The sequence below is a fragment of the Cetorhinus maximus genome, chromosome 13, assembly GCF_964194155.1.
Source record: "Cetorhinus maximus chromosome 13, sCetMax3.hap1.1, whole genome shotgun sequence".
Lineage (NCBI taxonomy): Eukaryota > Metazoa > Chordata > Chondrichthyes > Lamniformes > Cetorhinidae > Cetorhinus > Cetorhinus maximus.
The window spans coordinates 97,155,779-97,178,196 of NC_135891.1; the positions used below are offsets into that span (position 1 = coordinate 97,155,779).

Sequence of the window (22,418 nt, forward strand, 5' to 3'; positions counted from 1 at the left end):
CAAAATCTTGTGAATCCCCCGGGAGCAGGAAATGAGGTGGGCGGGGACACTTAATTGCGCGGGAGGCAAAATGTCAGCTTCCCAACTGTGGGATGAAAGTCGGTTAATAGTCATTTGGTAGTACAGAACTTGGGAATTGCAGAAAAATAGAGACATTCTGCCTAAGCTTTCTTGCACTCATCAGGACAGGTATTTAAGAATACTAATTTTAAAAGGAACAACAATTTATACTGCATGAGAGAGGGTGCTGATTGATTAGCAAGTGGACTCTAATTGGTAGAAGCATTGCCATGGAGAATGCACCAGAGAACAGTTTTTGTTTAAATTCAAACCAGGCGGATTAACTCTGATTGGTCAAAGCATTGCCATGAAAATGACCAGAGGGAAGGTTGAGAATTAAGGATGGCAAGTCATGGGCATTGGGGACAGCTCCAGTCTGCTGGAGGACTGACCGATGGTGATGAGGGTAAGCTGTGGGGTGAATGATGATTGGTCAAGAGTGATGGGCTGTGGGTTGAGGATCAATGGAGCGCTGCACTAGACAGACCCGTGACACCCTCATTGCATCCAGATTCCAGCCAGAATGAGGCCCCTGCAAAATCTCTTGATCTCGTCACAAAATGTTGCTGTGTAAGTACCAGCAGATCCAACGGTTACAAACTCCTCAGAAACAGGCAGACTGATGCTGCTGGATGGCAAATATGTTTAAATCTGGCACTAGAACTTTGATCCCATGAGATAATGGCATAGCTGGTGACTTCCTGCCTGTCCCTGCTGCATGATTGGCCAGGGCCCTTGCCTCTGCATATCTAACTGGCCAGTTGTTATGTGATTTCTCTGCCTCCAAGCGCACTTCCAGCCCTGCCGTAGGGACCCTCGATGTCGTATCACAAAACCTTTACAGTACAGAAGGAGGCCAATCGGCCCATCAGGTGTGCCCTGGCTCTCTGAAAGAACATTCCTTCTAATCCCACTCCCCTACCTTATCCCCGTAATCTTGCACATTCTCTCTTTTCAGGTAGCAATCCAAATCCCTTTTGAATATCTTGATCAAACCTGCCTCCACCACCATTTCAGGAAGTTGGTTCCAGACTCCAATCACCCTCTGGGTGAAAAACATTTTCCTCACATCACTTCTACTCCTTTTGCCAATTATTTTGAATCTATGCCCTCTAGTTCTTGATGTTCTTTTGAGCGGGGACAGTTTCTCATTATTTACCCTGTCCATACCCCTCAGGATCTTGAATACCTCTATCAAGTCTCCTCTCAGCTGCCTTTTCTCCAAGGAAAACAGTCCCAACCTCTCCAATCAATCTCATAGCTACAGTTCTGCATTCCGGGAGTCATTCTTGTGAATCTCCTCTGTACTCTCTCCAATGCCTTCACATCCCTCCTCAAGTATGGCACCCAGAGGAATCTGTTCAATGGGCCTATGTTGAGCATAGTAGTTAAAATATGTTAAAATACATACACAAATAGACACAGAAAGAATTTAGGTGGCATATTCATAATAAGGGCTAAATGAGACATGTCCTATTTCTAAATAAAGGATTAAGAGGAGACAATATGAATGAGTGTGATATTAAAACTGAGATCCTGTCACGGTTTGAACTTGGGAAAGCCAGCTGCTCGAGTGGAAGCTGTGGGGGTGCACTGATTACAAATTTGCTTTAATTCTGATTACATGCTCTGTAGACTACTGTAAAAAGAAAGGCTTGAATTTATTGAATTGTTCAGAACCTCAGGCATCCCAAAACATTTACAGCAAAGGAAGTAGTTTTTGAATTGTAGTCACTGTTGTAATGTAAGAAATACAGCAGCCAATTTGCGCACAGCAAGATCCCACAAATATTAAAGAGGTGTCAGCTTGTCTCAACTGGTCGTACTCTTGCCTCTGAGCCAGAAGGTTATGGCTTCATGCCCCATTCCAGGGCTAGAGTGCAAAAATCTAGACTGACACTCCAGTGAGGTGCTGAGGGAGTGCAGCATTGTTCAAGTGGTGCCTTCTTTCAAATGAGAGGCACAGTTTGTCCTCTCAGGTAGATGTAAAAGATCTCACAGCCATTATCTCAAAGAAGAGCAGGAAAGTTATCCCTGGTTTCCTGGCCTATATTTATTTCTCAGTCAACATCACAAAAAGTGCAGATTATCTGGTTGTTATTGCATTGCTATTTGTGGGATCTTGCTGTGCACTGATTGACTGCTGTGTTTCCTACATTACAATAATGACTACACTTCAAAAATGCTTCATTCGCTGTAAAATGCTTTGCGATGCCCTGAGGTCAAGATATAAACGGAACTCTGGGAGGAATTTTCCATGCCCATTGGCACGGGTGTGAATGGACTATATGGTGGGAAGACCAAAAATCAGTTTCATGACATTGTGAAACCAGTTTGCGATTGTCTGCTCCGCCCTTCAAGAGCGGGGCTGCGTTTCCTGCCATTGCACGCCAGGAACTTCATTTTAATACATAAGCCCAGCTCACCAGAATCATCCCCGCACGTCAAATTTACTGTCCACTTCGGCAGGAAAACAGGTCGGTGCAGAACAAGTCTTGACAAGTGTGACGTGCAGAAGTCGGGAATCACCATCAGGACCTTGCTCATATCGCGGACATCTGACGAGCAGAAGATGCTGGAGCCCTACAGCAATGGGGCCCTGGAGGAACGTGCATCGCATGCTGGGTGAATTCTCATGGACATGGCTCCGCTGCGGAGGAGCAGCTCACAGAAGGTGGAAGGTCACTGTTGAGGGTCTGCTTCGGGACATCAGCCTTGGCCATGGTCTGCAACGGATGTTCATCAAGTGGGTAGGAGAGGGAAGTGTAGGTTTGACTGGGAGAGGAATGTTTACCGGGAGGGGGTGGGGGAGGGAGGGGGCGGTGAGGTTGGGAAGGGGGGATCAATGGTGTCGGGGGTGAAGTTGGGAGGGGGACAATGATGGTGTCAGGGGGTTAGGTTGGGAGGGTGAAGGGAGTACGGAGAGAGGAATGTGTAATGGGGGAGAATACAACAACTGGGGAGGAAGGTGGAAGGGAAGGACTTCGGGTGGAGGAAGAGGTTCAGGGAGGAGCAGGACTTCGAGGGGGGAACGAGTTCGGAGGGAGGAAGGAGTCCAGCAAGAGTGTGGAGGGGGGAAGTTGTAAGGGTGAAGGAAGGGGTAAGGGTGGAGGAAGTAGTAAGTGTAGAGGAAGGAGAAAGGGTGGAGGATGGATTAAGGGTGGAGGATGGAGTAAGGGTGGAGAAAGGAATAAGAGTGGAGGGTGGAGTAAGGTTGGAGAATGGAGTAAGGTTGGTGGAAGGAGTAAGGGTGGAGGAAGGAGTAAGAGTGGAGGATGGAGTAAGGGTGGAGGATGGAGTAAGGGTGGAGGAAGGATTGAGGGTGGAGGAAGGATTGAGGGTGGAGGAAGGATTGAGAATGGAGGAAGGATTGAGGGTGTAGGAAGGAGGGTGGAGGAAGGAGGAGGGTGTGAAAAGAGGAAGGGGGAAGGAAGGAGTAAGTTGGGGGGAATGTCCAGGTGAACGTGCAAGGGAGGCATCTGTGAAGCCGATGATCACCTCCTCGGGAGTGAAATGAGGGTGGGTATAGTGGGAGGAAATGGTGAGAATGAGGGAAGGCAGAGTGAGCCGGTAGGGTGGGAGGGTGATGTATGACAGTAGCATTAGAAGGGGCAGCGAGCATGGTTGGTGGGGACTCAGAGACAGAAGGAGGAGGGTTGGGAGGTCAATGTGGATGGTGGTGAGATTTTCGGGAAGGTAGGGGACGTGCACATTCACCTGGATATCACCAAAAGAAAGGGGTTCAGGCTGGTAGGTGACGGTGAAGAGGTGGAAGGTGATTCCAGGGACAGTAATGGAGGAGAGGACATGGTTGGCTCGGGGAGGGGAAAGGACAGGGGAGCTGAAGACAAATTTTACCAGCATTATGCTTCTAAAACCAAAAGAGAAAGGAAATTTGTGTTGGGCAGGAATAGGTGCTGCATGGGAGTGTGATTGGTGAGTGGGCGGAGATGCAGGTCAGCTCAGATGGACAACTGAAAGAGAAGCCCAGCAGGTAGCATTGAAAATGCTCAGGACATTGAGATGAGTGTGATGGATAAAGGCTCTGTGTGTGTGGGAGAGAACTTGAACAGGGCTCCAGAAAGCCCTGCCATGCACACACTTCTCCCTCCAGAATCACTCGTGGGCTGGCTGCGTGCAGCTGAACTGCTAGTCGGAGGGGGTGGAGGGGGGGGATGGAATGGGAGGACTCGCGAAGCCTGTCATTGAAGTTGAAAGAGACCATTACACATTATTCAGTGACAGTGAATATATTTTCAGATCATAAAGTGACAAAATGTGTTCACCTGTGCAGCCAGTTGTGATCAGAAATTCTTAACTTTTCTAGAACTAACACCTTTAGGTGCTGCCCTGACATCCGCAGCAGGGGTGGAGACAGCCTATCCAAAGGTTGGCTGTTCCCTTTGATGACTTTAGTGTGCATCCTCTGGAGAGCCGAGGCTTTGAGGGCCCCAGCTCACTTTGGTTGTCCTCCAGTGGGCCAGCTCCCTCTGCAATAACAGAGGGTGAGGTTGAGGGGGTCACAGGCAAAGCGGACTCGGAGGGAGAGAACAGCCTCTGAGATTTGAGGGTGGATGACCCAGGGTATCCAGCTGCCGCTCCTCCTCCCTTCAGGTTTCTGAGGGCCCTGTTGGACTTCTTGAGGGGGAGGAGAACCTAGAGGGACGTCAAGGTGCTCTGTTTCCCTTTTGCATTGCCACTGCACAAACTTACCCATGACTACCGCAATGGAGTGCAGGTCTGCGTGCATCTCTGCCTTCTGCTGGTCCAGGGTCTCCATGGCATCTGCCATCTTTCCCATGAAGACCACCATGCATGCACATGTGGGCACCATTTCATCAGAGAGCAGGTAGACGCACTCCTTCACTCTGTTGACGGTTTCCAACAGCTCTCCATGATGTTCCCCTGCCCTCTGCTGACTCTCCGCGATGAATTGGAAGGCTGAATCCATAGGCTCGTCATCTGACTCAGACCTCACAGACGCCTCTTCCCCAGCAGTCCTACGAGTGCCGGGGAGCTCAGCTGAACCTGCCTCCTCCTGCTGCGGACACGTGTCCATGCAATGACCACCAGATTGTGAACCCGAATCTGCTCTAGATCTAGGTCCCACCAAGGTGGTGTGTCTCTGCGCTGGTGGAGGGTGTGGGTTAGCGCTGTGACGGGACTCCCAGGCTGCTTATTTCCAGCTCTTCAATGGAGGAGGTGTCCTCTTGGCTGGAAGTGAGGATGTGGACGGAGCTGAGGGACTGGCTAGCTGAGGATGGTGGTTGCTTGGCAGAGCTCCCTGTGAACCAAAGTAGAGATGATTAGTGCATGGCTGTTAAGAAGAGATATTAATGCATATAATGTTATTGGAAAATATTTTTTTTTAAATAGAGGTTTAGTCTGTGTGTGGGTTAATTGGATTAAAGCCAGCTAGTCTGGGTACTTTGATGTACAGTAGTTTTGAGATGTAAACAGAGGTAGAGGGGACATTTGCATTTTATTGAATAGAGCATTCAAGAGTGGGAGTGAAATCTTGCACCTAGCTAGGAGACACCAAGCAATGTTTATAATACTAATAAAATTGGTACTACAAAAGGGGTTCAAAGGGCCTGGTGATACAATGAGAATTTACATTCAAAGGGGAAGGCTGAGTGTAATAGAAAGAAGTTTGTGTGTGCAGGGCAGAAGCATGTAAGATCTAAACCTGTAAGCCTACAGCTGTCTGCAAAGGGACAAATTGAAAGGAACCTCATTTTGAATTTGTAAGGTGAAAATGCTTGGCCTGGTGTCTGCTTAAGTCTATTGGTTATTGTTGCCTTAGTGGAGATTAATTTGGGAATTTGTTAAGTTACGATAGTCGTAATTTGTAGCCATGTATATGTGTTTAATTTGTTGTAACTTAATAAATGTTTCATTTAGTTTGATATAAAAACCTCTAGAGAACTGGTGGTCTTATTCCTGAATCTAGAACTGCAACTCAAAACCTACCAATTGAAAATATACGTCATGACAGATGTTTAAAGTTTGCCTCTGGGATTTTAAATAACTCATCCTTTAACAACTGTTGTGTCATAACAATGGCAGCAGAGTCAAAAGCAGGAGAGAGAGCAGTCATATTTGCATCAAGAGAGGGATGACGTGGTGCAGGATCCTCACGTGGGTGTTCGCCGCTGACCTCACCACCGCCACAGGCACAGTCCACGTACTCACCAGTCAGCACGATGGCACACTACTCAAAGTGAGTGAAGGGTCTATTATGAGTCACTCCACTCCTCTCTCCCTGCTGTTGTCAGCCACCTTCTCCTGCATGAACACAGATGGAGTGAGTGTGAGCAGGACACATTTATTTTTTATTCATTCATGGGATGTGGGCTTCGCTGGCTGGGCCAGCATTTATAGCCCATCCCTAGTTGCCCTTGAGAAGGTGGCGATGAGCTGCATTCTTGAACTGCTGCAGTCCATGTGGAGTTGGTACACCCACAGTGCTATTAGGGAGGGAGTTCCAGGATTTTGACCCAGTGACAGTGAAGGAATGGCAATATATTTCCAAGTCAGGATGGTGAGTGGCTTGGAGGGGAATTTCCAGGTGGTGGTGTTCCCATCTATCTGCTGCCCTTGTCCTTCTAGATGGTAATGGTCGTGAGTTTGGAAGGTGTTGTCTAGGCAGCCTTGGTGAGTTCCTGCAGTGCATCTTGTAGATGGTACATACTGCTGCTTCTGCGTGTCAATGGTGGAGTGAGTGAATGTTTGTGGATGGGGTGCCAATCAATCGGACTGCTTTGTCCTGGACAGTGTCCAACTTCTTCAGTGTTGTTGGAGTTGCACTCATCCAGGCAAGTGGGGAGTATTCCATTACACTCCTGACTTGCGCCTTGTGGATGGTGGACAGGCTTTGGGGAGTCAGGAGGTGAGTTACTTGCAGTAGGATTCCTAGCCTCTGACCTGCTCTTGTAGCCACAGTATTTATATGGCTAGTCCAGTTCAGTTTCTGGTCAATGGTAACTCCCCAGGACGTTGATAGTGGGCGATTCAGTGATGGTAATGCCATTGAACAACAAGGGACAATGGTTAGATTCTCTCTTGTTGCAGATGGTCATTGCCTGGCACTTGTGTGGCACGAATGTTACTTGCCACTTGTCAGCCCAAGCCTGGATATTGTCCAGGTCTTGCTGCATTTGGACATGGACTGCTTCATGGCACTGCATGGAATGTTTGTGTGGTGAGCGGAGCCATGGATGGGATAATGACATGAGTTCGAGAGGGTATGAGCCTGATGGAGATGTGAGGGTGTGTGTGAGTTTGTGTTGTCCCTTGAGGTGTCAGATCCCTGTGGGTGTCTGATGGGTTTGTGAGTGTGTGAGTTGAGAGAAATGAGAAGATTAAATTACCCTGGAAGAACAGATGAGACCATTCATCCTCCTTTGGCACTGGGTGACTGTCTTCTTTTGCAGGGGGTTGGAGCTGACCATCACTCCCACTGCCTCCCAGGCTGGATTGGTGACCTTGCTTGCTGGCCTTAGCCCAGAGCAGGGGTACAGGACGCTGTGGTGGGCCTCCACTGCATCCAAAAGGTGCTCGAGGGATGCACCACTAAACCATGGGGTGGGGGGGTGCTGAAGTCTGCTTGCCTTTCGGGGCCATGTCTTGTGTGCAGCAGTCCTGGGCTGGAAGCACCGAGAGGTGTGCGCACGGCTGCACTTTAAGTACGGAGCTCGGCATGAGGATGGAGTGAGGTGATGGTGTGGTGGGAAAATCAGAGGCCGTCTGCCAATGAAACGGCATGTTTCCTAGGAATACATGCTTAATGAGGCAGGATTGGGATGATAGGGTGTGAAAGGCCTCCACTCTGGCCGGCAAGGAAAGCGTTCTTTTTCCCTCCTGCTACTACACTTATTGCAAATCTGGGACAATTCTCCCCTCTGTCTTTTTCATTTAGTGACCAAATTGTTTTTAGGTTTTGGGTCAGAGATAAACATTGGCCAGTGCGCAGGAAGAACTCCTTAACTCTTCATCCAAATATTGGATTTTTAAAATATTTACCTGAGAGAGTAGATGAAGCCTTGGGTTAACATCTCATCCTGGACACACCCCTCTATCATTTTAATACTACTGGACGTGCACCCCATAAACTCAAGTATTCTATAGAAATAGGGATGAATAATTCCAGCCAGACAGATTGTTTTCTCTCAGCTGATGACTGGGGCCCTACAGATAACGTACCAAAAATTGGATAAGGTCCACTAATGAGCATGGGAATCGTGATCTATTGGAAACAATGCAGACAGTTTGAAAACTTTGTCTTGTCTGCTCATGTACATGATTGTGGTGTGTAGCTCAGTGATATACATGCTGCTGAGTGGCAAGGTCAGCAAGGAGCCTATGGGAATAGCGCCAATTGAAGCAAACCTGCGCTTCTTCAAAGGAAGGTGCACTGTGGCTGCAAAAGGTGCTGGAAGCTTCTGTGAAAGTGATTCTCAGAAGGAAAAAGAGGAGCAATTGAACAACAGGCCAGAGACAAACAGGACTCATGGATTCTCCGATGAAGCAATTGAAGAATCAGTGCAAGGGAGGTCATAATTCAACAGGGGACAAGGAGGCTGACCAGACAGTCACTTCAAAGGGAATGGGACCAGAGGTCAATGCAAGGAGTTTGGTCCTAAGGACATGACTACAGCACCAGAAAAATTTCAATGACCCCACATGAGTAAATGAATGCATCTTCAAATGTGATATTGCATCCACCACATCAGCAACTTCAATGCACCACAATCCCATCACTCACCCACTCTGGACTCATCCCTGACATTCTGATGCTCCACTTCATCCTCACATGCTTACCACTGCTGCAAGCCTCACATATAGTTCCAGCTATTCAGCTATGACAGGAGCATCATCCAAACACATTACAACAGATTCACTGACAGTCTTCCCTCTCTCTTGTAGGAATAGGTGGCAAATAACAAGAGGGAGTAGCAAAGGACCAGTGGGGGACAAGCAAGGCTGCATCTCCCCAACCCTTTAGAAAACAATACTCCAAATTATTGGCATGGCTATCACTGAGGCATAGCTAAAATTATTCAGGATTACAGTATTTTCTTGCCTTATGTGCCTTCTTAAATACAACAACCTGGTGTGTGTTGCAAGCTGCAGGTGGTGTGACCATGCACCTTTATCTTTCTACCCACCCCCTTGCCTAACCCAAACCGGCCCCTTGTGCATTTCTGCTTTTGGAGAACCCCTAGTTAATCAGTGCAGTCTGACGATGAAATGTGAGGACAGACATCTGATAAGAACAATCTGACATTTGCAGCCACTAGCTCAGACAGTGCCACCTTGTGTATTTTACAAGGTAATGCAGAGGTGGGATCTGCACGTGATGAGTCACTGGGCATGTATGGGCTGCAGCAAGGCCAAGGGATAGTATGTGTGCCAACACTCCAGAGGCAAGGTTCTAGATGGGCCGAATGGCCTAATTTCTGCTCCCATGTCTTATGGTCTATGGTCTTCCATTTGTATTACAGGAAATAGCTGATGGATGGAGAGAAACAGAGTTAATGGGGGAATTTTCCATTTTTGAAACTGTGACATGGAGGGTGGGTTCCACAGCACATTTCCCACTGGTTGGAATGGCGGGAAATCGTGCCCGATTTTGCGCTTGGAAACTCATAAATTATGCATATAGCTCTCTGGGTCTGGAATTGATTCGTCTGTCCCACCCTTGCCTAATGGGGTCGAAGGTCTGGGCACCATATTTAAATGCCACCCAAGCATACACATTTCACTCTCTCCAGCCCAGCTGTCTCCAGGAGACCCACAGAGATGGCTGTGCAGCAGATGAAGAAAAAGGCTGTCCCAATGTTTAGCCACGATTCCCTCAAGGCATTAATACAAGAAGTACACCAACACCGAGATGTGCTTCACCCGAAAGATAGCTCCAGGGAGCACATCAACTTCACCTCTTTGGCCTGGGAGGCCATAGCAAGTCAGGTCAGTGCAGCTGGGCCCCCATCCCCACAACGTCATCCAGTGCAGGAAGAGCAAAAATTACCTCATCCACTCCACCAGGGTAAGAGAACCTTCAGCTCACTCCAATTTCACACTCTAATCTTGGCATTATGCAGTCAAAGGGATCCACTCTTCAGGGATCGCACTCAATATTAGCGGGGGACACATATCAGCACCGATTGTCTCATGGACATGTTCACATTACCAACATCTCATCTATCATGCTGGACAAACTCCATCCTCAGCCCTTTCTGGGGAGTGGTCACCACACACAGGACGCTTGCATCTTTTGCAACCTCTGTTGCATCCCTTCTCATCACAATCCTTCCTTTTGCCTTCATGTAGTCCAAGCTTGCCCACAACAGGAGGGAAAGACCCCAGATGGAGGAGGAACGGCCAACATCACGGAACTCAGAAAATTTGAGGAGGATGGCGCTGAGCTGGCTGGGAGGAAAGAGATCGCTCATATGGGGAAGGCGAGGTCAGCTTCTCCCACCAACCCAGTATGGATCACAGGTCCATCACCTCATCAAGCCCTGACATTCACAGTGAGTGACATGCAATCTTGCATTCTGCCTGGTCATGAACTATATCTCTCTTCTCTCTCTTATAGCCACTGGCAGGTCCAGGTAGAGGAGGGGGCCAGCATAAGCCCCCAACCCCCAACCAACCTCAGAGGAACATGCTGAGGAGCCATCTGACAAAGATCCAATACTACATTCACACACCCTCCAACAACCCAGAAACACACAGGTCAATGTGTCATCATTCTAGATCAGGCTCAGTGTCACTTTTTGGAGAACAGACACGTCTCCACAGCAGCTGGAGGTAGTGACAGCCCAGGTATCTGGAACTCGGAGGACTGCTGGAGATCAGGCACCCACTGAGTCCCAGTCAGATGATGAACCTCTAGAAGCAGCTATTGACACATTGCTGGAGATGCAACGACAGGCAGTGGAACATCAGGCAGAGATTCGAGAGTCACTCAGCAGACTAGAGCGAAGGATGGAGGAGACTGTCCGCGTTCTGTCTGATGTCATGACTCTGACATGCCATCACCTCAAGGCCACCATGGGAAGGGTGACAACCACCTTGGAGGCCTTGGTCTGGCAGGTTTTGCCAGATTTATGCACAGACCTACACTCCATGGCTATAGGGATTGGTGGGACCCATCAGTGGTTATTTGAGAGGGGGCGGGAAACCTTGACCTTCGCCAGGTGGCCCTTTGCCTCAAGGAGTAAAGGAGGGACCCTCGGGAACCCAAAGGGAGGATGAGCGTCCACCAGACGCCCCAGCGACCTCCACACATGACACTCCCAGGGTGTCCAGCCGCTCAGAATCCCCTCTGTCTTTGACCCCCTCAACTCCAGCTGCTCAGGCCGAAGAGGGTGCATCTGCCTGACACTCCAGGCCTCAGGCCACTAGAGGACATCCGCCAAGGTCATCACAGACAACAGGGCATAACAATCAGCAGTCTGTTTCTACCTCGGCTGCAGATGTCGGGGCTGCACCCAGGCATAGTGTTGGGGTTAGGAAAATTAGAACCATAGAACCATAGAAAAGTTACAGCAAAGAAGGAGGCCGTTCGGCCTATCTTGTCCATGCCAGCCCAAGGACACTCAGGTGCCCTTTCTAATCCCACCTTCCTGCACCCGGCCCATAGCCCTGCAGCTTACAGCACTTAAGGTGCAGATCCAGGCACTTTTTAGAAGAGTTTAGAGTTTCTGCCTCTACCAAAAACTTGGGCAGCGAATTCCAGACACCCACTACCCTCTGCGTAAAAACGTTCTTCCTCATGTCCCCCTACACCTTCTGCCACTTATCTTGAATCTCCGTCCCCTGGTTCTAGAATTCTCCACCAAGGGAAACAATTTTATCCTGTCCACTCTATCTATTCCCTACATAATTTTGTACACCTCAATCAAGTCATCTCTCAGCCTTCTTTGTTCTAAGGAAAATAACCCCAACCTATCCAATCTCTCCTCGTAGCTACACATTTCTTACCCTGGCACCATTCTTGTAAACCTCCTCTGCACTCTCTCCAGAGCTATTACGTCCTTCCTGTAATGTGGTGACCAGAACTGCACACAATACTCACCAGTGTTTTATACAATTCCAACATTATATCCTTACTTTTATATTCTATACCTCTGCCAATGAAGGAGAGCATTCCATATGCCTTCTTTACAACCTTGTCTCCTTGAACTGCTACCTTCAGAGACCTGTGTACTTGTAGGCCAAGATCTCTCACTTCATCTACCCCTCTTAGTATATTCCCATTTATTGTGTAATCCCTGTAACTGTTTGATCTCCCTAAATGTACGACCTCGCATTTCTCTATGTTGAAATCCATCTGCCACTTTACCACCCACTCCACCAACCCATCTATATTAATATTACTTCTGGGCCACAGGTGTTCAATCACAGTATAAATCTCGGACTTTTGTAAATACATTTGATGTCAATGAGAATAGTTTAATCATTTGAAGGCATCATGCATATTCATATATATGTTCTCTTATAGTGAGGGTGAGTCATCCTCCCACTCAGTCATCACCTCCCTTGTGAGCCTCACACTCATGTGATGTGAAGCCAACTCAAGATAGTTACTGGAGCCCTCTGTGATGTCAGGGAGATGTGTCAAAATCTTTATTGGAAGTGTGAGTTAGGTGAGTTTATTGCTGGTGAGACAACATTGCGTGAGGGCTGCTCAGCAGCCTTGAAGGGATAACTACGGTTGTGTCTCCTCAGTGGTAGTGGCAAAGCACAAGACCTGACAAGATGATGATATCTCACTGGCCGCTGTCGTTTCTCATTAAGGTGACCACGGCTGCATCAAGTTCTTTGATGCAGCATTAGCGCCGTTGTATTGACTTCCACTTCCCAGAGTGTACGCATACTGGGTTCACCACTGACCTTCGCACAGACCATGCCCTGGTGAATCATGAGGATTGAAGGTGCAAGTGCTAATGCGGAACTTGCTGTCGATGTGACTGGTTGTAAGTCCCTTTCTGAGCAATGGCATGGCACTAAGGGACAGGAGGAATGTGGCCCTCTCCCATTGCCTGCACCTTACTCCCCCTCTAACCTTGTGGCTATCAATGTGTTTTGTGTACGTCTTCCACTTTGTGCTTCTTTGATAGCATCATCATGTGGAAACTGATCCTCATCTCCATCTTCAGGTTTATGGCCATTCTGCTCTTCATCATCCGAGGAACTCTCAGCCTCCTCCATTTCTCCCTCCGTCCAGGGATACCCCCTTTGAAGCGCCAGACCTGTGAAGGGCACAACAGGTCACTACTGTGCGGGAGACCCTCTCAAGATTGTACTGCAGAGCCCCACATGAGCAGTCCAAACATCGGAAGCACATCTTCAGGATGCCAGTGGTCTGCTCGATTATGGATCGTGTGGAGCTGTGCGCTTCATTGTACCTCTACTCCAAGGCACTCTGAGGATGACTCACGGGTATCATGCGCCATCATTTCAGTGGGTACCCATTATCCCCAAGCAGCCATCACTGTATTCACTGAGACCCTTCCAATATGGGAGGCACCTGGGAGTGACTCGGGATGTATGAGCCATGACATCTCCCAGGGTACCAGGCACAAACATGCATTATGTTCTTCCGTTGATTGTACAACAGCTGAACATTGATGGAGTGGAACCCTTTATGATTGATGAACATTAGGGGCTGATCCATGGAGCCCTCAAAGCCACACGTGTCCAGCCAATCACACCCTGAACTCGAGGGAAACCTGAGATAGCTGCCAGATTATTAAATCTAGCAGCCTGGTTAGCTTCATGTGAATCTCATGTGGTGATGAGTCTTACTGTGAAGGGTGCCTGTCACACCCTTGATGCATTTATGCATGGCGGGCTGCATGATGCTGCACAGGTCCGCTGTGGATCCCTAGAACGAGCCATAGGCAAAGAAATTGAGCGCAGCGGTGACCTTTGGGGCCACAGGCAAGGGATGTCCTCCCACTCCATGGGGCGTTATATCTTCTCACAGAATATGGCAGATGTGATCCACCCTATCTCTGTACAAGCATAGATGAGCTTGGCATTATCTCCTGCTCATTTGGAGGTAGGAGAGCCTTCATTGGTAGACCCTTGGTCAAGAAAGTCGCCTCTGTGGTACGGGTCTAACCTTCTCATCCTCTGGTTCTTGCTGGGGTTCCCCTGATCCCTCAGGCAGGGCCCCCTCACAAAGCCGGGCTCGGCAGAGCCAGACCCTTCTCCTCCTCCTCCATTTCATGAGCACCATCAAGAAGGTAGTATTGAGCACAGGCTCCATTCTTGTTTGCTCCTTCTCTCAGTGGAATGGTAGATATAACAGACTAATGAATCACGGGGAAAGATGGCTAAGCTCCCACTCGGTAATAGCCTCATGCTGCATTAGCGCTACTAGCCTTGTCACTGATACAGCCTTGTAGCTGAGGTGCAAACTCGCAGAGTGCGGTGACCTATATGCCAACCCTCACACTTAACATCTCAATCACGCAGAGGTTGGAAAAGGTTTGGAGATATTAATAACATGCACTACATTACAAAATCATTCCGCCAATCTCAGAGCTGGTATACTGATTACGCTTAACGTGCACATGAGTTATGACGGATGCTCGTTGAGCTGTTATCCAAGCCAAGTGGAAAAAACACCATTAGAGGCTTTCATTGATGATCTGCCATATATGCAGCACTTGTGCCTCCTTAACGGTTGCTTGCATTCCCATTTTTCACATTCCTGTTATTATTGCTGAAATGGAGTGACTGTATTGTGAAGCCCATGACTGCTGCTGTCTCTTGTTATAGCCCTAGAAATGTCAATGGCTCCAATGGAACTTTCTCAAGGAGACCTACCACGTTTCTCTCATCTCTAGCCATATTCCAATGCTTTGAGTGTAAGCAAGTTGAGGCTGCCCATGAAATGGGGACCTCGAGTGTAGCCCTGCGCTCCTCCCACAGTGACTCCAACCATTCCTCTCCAGATTCTTTTCTAGTTTCAATTTGAGCCTCTGCCATTATATCGACTTCACATGATGTTGATGATCAGACTTTTCTCTGAGACCAGCTTTGACCCTTCCTCCCTGCCTGTCACTATGCCTCCAATCTTCCTGAAAACCCACGGTGTGCAGGTGTTGCTCCCTCCCATTATTCTCCAGCCTCCCCCAATAATCCTGGATCCAATAGTCATTGTTGTGGATATTCCAACCCTCCCACCTGAACCCATAACTGTCGATGTCCCAATGCCCAATGTGGACCTCACCCCTCCCATCTTGAGCCTGTGCGCATGGTCTTATACAGAGGCGAACGTTCTTCCCCAGCCTCCACAGGAAAGTTTCGCATACCCCCCTCTATATTATCTCTTCCCCCTCTATAGCCTGCAGGTGCCTCCCCTCACCCTGACCACCCCATCTGCAGGACCAGTACCGAGCCAGACAAGACCATGGCCAACGACATTAAGACCATGACCACACCCTGCACACCAAGCTGTGCCTTATCCCAGTGGAGCAGACAGCCCTTGCCCCTCCCTGGACCGGGCATTGCCCACAAAGCCCCAGGGCTGACTTCACTCTGGCACCCTGACTACTTGGCCCCAGACCAGGGACTATGACTGTCTTTCTCTTTGTTCTCCCATTCTTTCCTGACCGCTGACAACAGAGTGTGCCTCCTCCCACCACCCTTCCATGAGTCTCTGTGCAACCCGTCCTTCATGTGCAATCGTTTTCCCTCCCACACCTCCATGAGTCTTTGTGCAAACCCTTCTTGTGCCAAACTAACACAAAGCACCCCCTGTGTTCCTGTGTCTGCATTCCAGTCTTTCATGTTGGGATCCAGCTTCCCCACACTCAGTCTCCCCTCTTCCTGCCAGCATTTCCACCCCCACCTCCCCCAACCCCTCTGCCTGCCATTGTTTCCCCCTCCCCAGCCCCACCTTTGCCCCTTGTCCCCCATGCCTCTTTTCCTCCTTCCCCACTCTCCCATCCCTCCTTTTCCCATTGTCTCCTCTGTCTCCTTCCCTTATATCCCCCCCATTCCTCCATCCCCCACTCCACCACCCCCCCACCCCACCAAACCCTGGTCACTGTGCTGGTCTCTGTCTGGGTTCTTGCCCTGCCTGAGTCAACCAGATAACACCCTCCCAGACAATGGAGGAAGCCAGTGAGGTGAGCAAGCCTACACCTCCAGCAGTGGTGGTGTCTCACTGGCTTTAGTGAGAACCCGGAGTGGGTCTGCTGCAGCTCGGCTTTGAGTGTTGCATTCACCTCGAAGTCAGGAGCAGAATTAGGGCTGACAGCTGCTTGTCACTTATTTCTGAACATGTTTCAGATTGGTCTAATTTCCCACTGACGTGGCGTAGATTGGGAGAGGCTACGTGATTCCGCGAGTAGTATTTTTTATGGGCATTCATGAGACAGTAATGCATGCAAGTGGGGTTCCCACTGATCAGACAGAAACCCAACCTACTCTCCACCCGCCATGAAAGTGGTGAGTGGAATCTGACAAACTGTTTCCCCAATGGCCGATTTTCAATTTTTGGCCTTACTCCAAATTTTCCAGCTCCACCAGCCACGAAACCCATCGTGAACTGGTTGGGAAAATTTCGCCCAATGTTTCAGGTGAAATGATGGAAGGTCATCAACCTGAAACATTAACCCTGTTTCTCTCTGCACAGATACTGCCAGACCTGCTGAGTTTTCCCAGCATTTTCTGTTTTTATTTCAGATTTCCAACATCCACAGTATTTTGCTTTTGCAAAGGATTGATGGGTATGCAGCAGAAATGCTTGGTGCAACTGATAGGCATCAAAGAGCCTGTTGTCACTGTCAATGAGCATGGTGGAGTCATAAGAAACTAAGAGTGTAAGAAATAGGAGCAGGAGTAGGCCATTTGACCCTTAGAACAAACTGCACAACTCAACAAGATTATGGCTGATCTTCTTCCTCAGCTCCACCTTCCCACACTATTCCTATATCCCTTAATTCCTTTAGTACCGAAAAATCTGCTGACCTAGGTCTTGAATATTATGATGACCCATGTGCTTAGGGAAAGGCCCGTATTTTCTTTTTGCTCATTGTCCCCTTTATGACCAAAATGAAACTCGGGAATATTTCGCGGTGTGTGTGTTGGGGGGGATGTGATTGCTTTCCTAGATTTTACATCATCAGGCTCCTAGAAATATCCATGTGACCTTAGATTGCTATGGGGATGAAATCTGAAGTAAGAAGTAAATAGAATGGTAATTGCAGTGCTGTCGGGTTCCAGCCTGTCTTGTGGTAAGCAGTTCAGAACACAGAATTCACATGAGGAGGATCAGTATTGTGAATAGTTTTGATCTTTTTATTATACAAAGGATATAGAGAGCTGGGTTGTTTTCTCTAAAAAGAAATGACTGAGGGGGTGGCCTAATAAAGGTCAGGTTCTCAATCCTTCTGCAAAGACCAGAATTTCCTGGAATTGGGGATTCAAAGGGGAAATAGGGAAAAGGAGGTGGGGGTATGGAAAATAGGGAGTAAGAACAAAGGGAGAGGGTGGTAAAGATATGGAGGGTAGAGCAATGCACATAAATGGGTTATAAAGCAGATTTTATTTCTTCAGAGATGTGTGTGTGCCTCAAGCTAAAAAGATACTTCATCCCCAGCCCCTACTCCCCAGTACCGAATCTCTAGTCCCTAGTTTCGCTCCTCAAGTCATCAGTGTCCAAGTATGCCAGTCCCTGGTATCCACATCAATAAAGAGATAAGAATAATTGTATTTAGTTTGTAACATTTCCCCTTTGGAAAGCAGTGTTACTAACATATGTAAATTAAACCTTGTAACTTGAATGTCCTTCTGCACTGTTTGTCTATGATCAGCGCACAATGATCACAGTGTCAGCTTGCCCTGTCTCTAGTACACTGTGTGTTTACAGTAATTTGTTTCAATTCTGAGCCAGTTCTAATATAAAGACTAGAATAGATGCCAAGCAGGTTATATCACCATAACCTTTTGTTATTTATTAACATACATGACTAGGACATGACAACCTGTAAAAGAGCAGCTGGGACAGAAATAAAACCGAACAATTAACAGACTATGATGTGGGATGTGGATGAAGTGCCCGTCTTCTATCCATTCCCACATAGTCATCATTTGCCAACACACAACTCAAAACCTCAAGGTTTAGAACAGCTGTTGAATAATGGGAGGAGATAACTCAGGTACTGACTAAACGCATTCTTAGTGGTAAAAAGAAAGGGAATTTGAAGCTATGAATCCCTGGATAATTAAAGATATTGAGAATAAAACAAAGCAAAAAAGGAGGTTTATGGTAAATGTCAGGTTCATAATAATAGAGAAAGAAGCTTAAAATAGAAAGTACGGAGGAGAGCTGAAAAGGGAATGAGGGGAAAAGGGAGAATATGAGAAAAAAATTAACATTTATAAACCTACAAATAATAAAAGGATAGTCAAAGGAAAGGAGGGGCCAATTAGAAATTAGAATGGAGATCGTCTTGTGAAGACTGTGGCCAGTGCTGAGGAAGTAAACAAAAACTTTACATTTGGCGTCACTAAAGAAGAGGATGGTGCCAATGTCACAGTAAAGGAGGGGGTAGTGCAGAAATGGCAGATGAAATTTAATGCCATTTAGTGTAAAGTGACACGTTCTGGCAGGAAAAAAAAGGAGATGCAATATAAGCTAAATGGCTCAAAATGTTAAAGGGTGTACAGGAACAAAAACCTGGATTTTACGGTCCTGCTGAAGTCAATGGAGTTTAGATGGTTAACCGCATTTTATGGCCATGTCCCTGCCGCGATCCGGTCATAAAATTCCAGCCCTGGAGGTGTATGTGCACATACCTTTGAAGGTCGAAGGGCAAGTTAAGGCTGTTAACAGAATCCTTGACTTTATAAATAGTGGAATAGATTGCAAAATAAAGGAAGTCGTGTTCAACTTTTATAAAACACTAGTTAGGACCCAGCTGTAGTATTGAGTTCACACTAGAAAGGATGTTAAAAAGAGGGTGCAGAGGAGAGTTACTGGAATTGTATCAGGAGTAAGGGATTTCAGTTATGCAGAATGATTGGAGAAGCTGGGATTGTTCCCTTTCGAGCAGAGAAGGTTAAGGGGATATTTAATAGAGGGGTTCAAAATCATGAAGGGTTTTGATAGTTTCTCCTTATTTACTCTGGGCTGAATTTTTAGCTTGTCAGGCGGCTGTGCGCCTGACCCAACTGAACGTAAAACAACTTTACAGTTGTACGGGCAGGCGAAAAGGCCAAGTGGCCTTTACATTTTTTTTTAAACCTCATCCACAGGCAGGATGAGGTTTTCAACAGTAAATTAAAATAAAATTAAAATTTTAAAATTTAATTAATAACTTATCCCTGCTCATGCGACAGAGTCACATGAGGGGACATGTTTTATAACATTTTTAAGATCTTTATTTTTTATTTTGAAAATTGTTCATCTCCCTGAGTCAGCTCTGTGCCTCGGAGAGATTTTCCAGTGCGCACCCGCGTGCATGTGCAAAGTTTGCGCTCCCCCTCTCTCCCCTCCTCCCCACACAGGCAGTGCTGAGCGCTGCCACTCGCGTTTCACGCTAGGTGGGCCTTAATTGACCCGACAGCATGTAATCGTGGTCCGGCCCCGATCACAGGCGGTGGTCAGCTTCCTGACCGCCCCCACCCACCCCCACCTAGTCCACACAACAAGGGCAAAATTCTGCCCTCTGTTTCCAATGGTACAAGAGGCTATACCAGAGGAACACAGATTTAAGGTGATTGGCAAAAGGGCCGGAGAGGAGATGGGAAGAATTCCTTTTACACAGTGAGTTGTTGTTTCTGGAATGCAATGCCTGAAAGAATGGTGGAGGCAGATTCAATAGTAAATATTCAAATAAAAATTAGATAAAACTTGAGAAGGAAAATCGCCAGGTCTATGGGAAAAGCTAGGAGAGCGTGACTGATTGAATTGTTCTTTCAAAGGGCCAGCACAGGCACAATGGGCCAAATGGCTCCAGGCTGGAAGATTCTATGATTAGATACCAGCCTGTAGCTCACTGCCAGATATCTGGCATTCTACGCATAAACCCCTCCAAATCCTTTGATTTGATTCCAGCCTGCAAGTCACTCCCAGTTGCCTGTACAATTCTTTGTTTTATGTTTCAGTGCAGTTTGTTCTGACAGGGAGGCTATAAAAAAACATAGAGACATAGAAAGATTTACAGCACAGAAGGAGTCCATTCAGTCCATTGTGTCCATGCTGACTGAGAAAGAACAATCCAGTCTAATCCAACCTTCCAGCTCTGGTCAATAGCCCTGTAGGTTACAGCATCTAAAGCGTACATCCAAGTGCTTTTTAAATGAATTGAGGGTTTCTGCCTCTACCGCCCTTTCAGGCAGTGAGTTCCAGACCCCCCCAACCCTCTGAGTGAAAAAATACTCCTTAAACTTTTACATTGAATATATTGTGACTTCTACCTCAGCATTACCGAATGGAATCAATGTGATGTTCACCACTTCTTTCAGCCTGAACCATGTTGGGCAGAGTTGGTTTACCACAAAATCACGGCAGTCTGGGCAGCTCGTCTCATAGAATAAGCTGATCTGCACAGCTGTCAATAACCTGGTCTCGGCAGTTATAGACCTGTTCTCAACCTACGGACAACATAAGGAAAAGACTGGATGAGATTCTGCAGATTTATAAGGATGTGGGATGTATGCCACAGAGAGACAGTTTATAATCCTGGTCCCTATAATTGAATACAGGTGTCCTGATCACCAGCACTGGAGGAACCAGTCCTGGGGTAGCAGTAATTTGGACAAATCTCCTGCTACTCAACTTATGGCAACATTTCTGACTTAATTGGTGCGCAAGACATGAGCACATTTATAAAGCAGCAAAACAAAATCTACTCACAGCCCAAAGAAACAGAACAATTATCAACTCCACCAGAAGCTTCATCCTGGAAGTCTAGTCCAGACTCTGACCCTCTCTAGCATGTGACTGATATCATTACAGATAATCGTTACTCCACCAGTTACTGATAGAAACCACATTAACCCTGAAATAATTTTACTCAATGCTCCAATGTACTTAGCAATTCAGAGGAATTTCTGACCTTCAGCACTGCACCCTAGGATTTTACGGCCCCCTGGTGTGGTTGGGGGGGTGGGGTTTGGGAGTAAACTTAGGCACTGATGCAGTGGCACCATTGCCTGCCTCCTACCCACCCCTGCTACAATTTTACCAGCGTTGGTGGAGCTGTCAGACAGCCTGCTCGCCCATGGGCTTGTTGAAGCCCTCAAGTTGCTAATTAATGGTCAGTTAAGGGCCTCCTGCCACCACTGGGATTTTACCTGTGTTGCTGGAGGCTGGCGCCAAGTGCCCAGTCCAGCAGGTGAGCCTGGCCGACCAGTGGTTGAGCAATTGGGAGGGGTACTGCATTTTTGGGCCCCTTGTGTCCACCAGAGGTCTCTCCCCAAACCTTAATTTCTCAACCACCTGCCCTGTCCACCCCAGTACCCACTGCCCCACCAGCAGGTGGTCCCAGACTGGTCCCAATGAGACACTGTCTCCTCTTCTTCAGGGGTCTGTCTGCAGTCCCAGATGTGGCCACCACTGTCAGCGATGCTACTGGTACAAGGGTGCTGATGACCAATTTGATTGGTCAACAACTCTCAGGGGTGGGGCTTTCTCCCACATGGGGGCCGAAAGCCGTTAATTGGCTATGGGGTGAGCCGGGCAAGTGGAGGCTGGCTTGCCCCTGCCTTTTATGACAGGAGGTATAGACCCCACCTCCAGGCTAAAATTCAACCCAGAGAGGAGACAGCGGCAGCTCTGGCAACACTTAATCAACCTTCCTTAAATATGCAGGTAGTGGCATAGAATTACAAAATATTTACAGCAAAGCAGACCATTCTGCCTAACAGTGTTTATGCACCACATGAGCCTCCTCCCACCCCTTTCATTGCATCCTATCAATCACTTTCTATTTCATTCTCCCTCACGAGTTTACCCAGTTTCTCCTCAAATGTACCTGTACTGTTCATCTCAATCACTCCCTGTGGTAGATGTACCCATACTGTTCATCTCAATCACTCCCTGTGGTAGTGAGTTCCACAATCTCCCCACTCTCTGTGTAAAGAAGTTTCTCCTGAATTCCTGATTGGATTTATTAGTGACTATCTTATATATATGGCCCCCAAGTTTTGGACTTATATGCAGGTTCTCTATGTCTACTCTATCAAAACCTTTTCTAATTTTAAAAATCTTTATCAGGTCACCCCTCAGACTTCTGTTCTGCTCAGTTCTGGTCATCCTTGTAAATCTTTCCGGCATCTTCCCCAATGCTTATATATCCTTTTTGTAATATGGAGTCCAG

The 22,418-nt window shown here is 47.5% G+C and overlaps 1 protein-coding gene across 2 annotated transcripts in view; it reads right to left on the reverse strand.

The window, feature by feature from the left end:
• LOC144688862 (gamma-interferon-inducible lysosomal thiol reductase-like) overlaps positions 1 to 21,032 on the reverse strand; it is a 57,800-nt gene extending 36,768 nt beyond the window's left edge. For both annotated transcript variants that reach the window (XM_078555856.1, XM_078555855.1), the window contains exons 1-2: positions 20,954 to 21,032; positions 20,515 to 20,691 (exon numbers count right to left, since the gene is read on the reverse strand). In XM_078555856.1, the coding sequence (XP_078411982.1) occupies positions 20,515 to 20,691; positions 20,954 to 20,998 (222 nt within the window). In that variant the 5' untranslated portion in view covers positions 20,999 to 21,032. The remainder of the gene's footprint in view (positions 1 to 20,514; positions 20,692 to 20,953) is intronic.
• Positions 21,033 to 22,418: the final 1,386 nt, after the last annotated feature.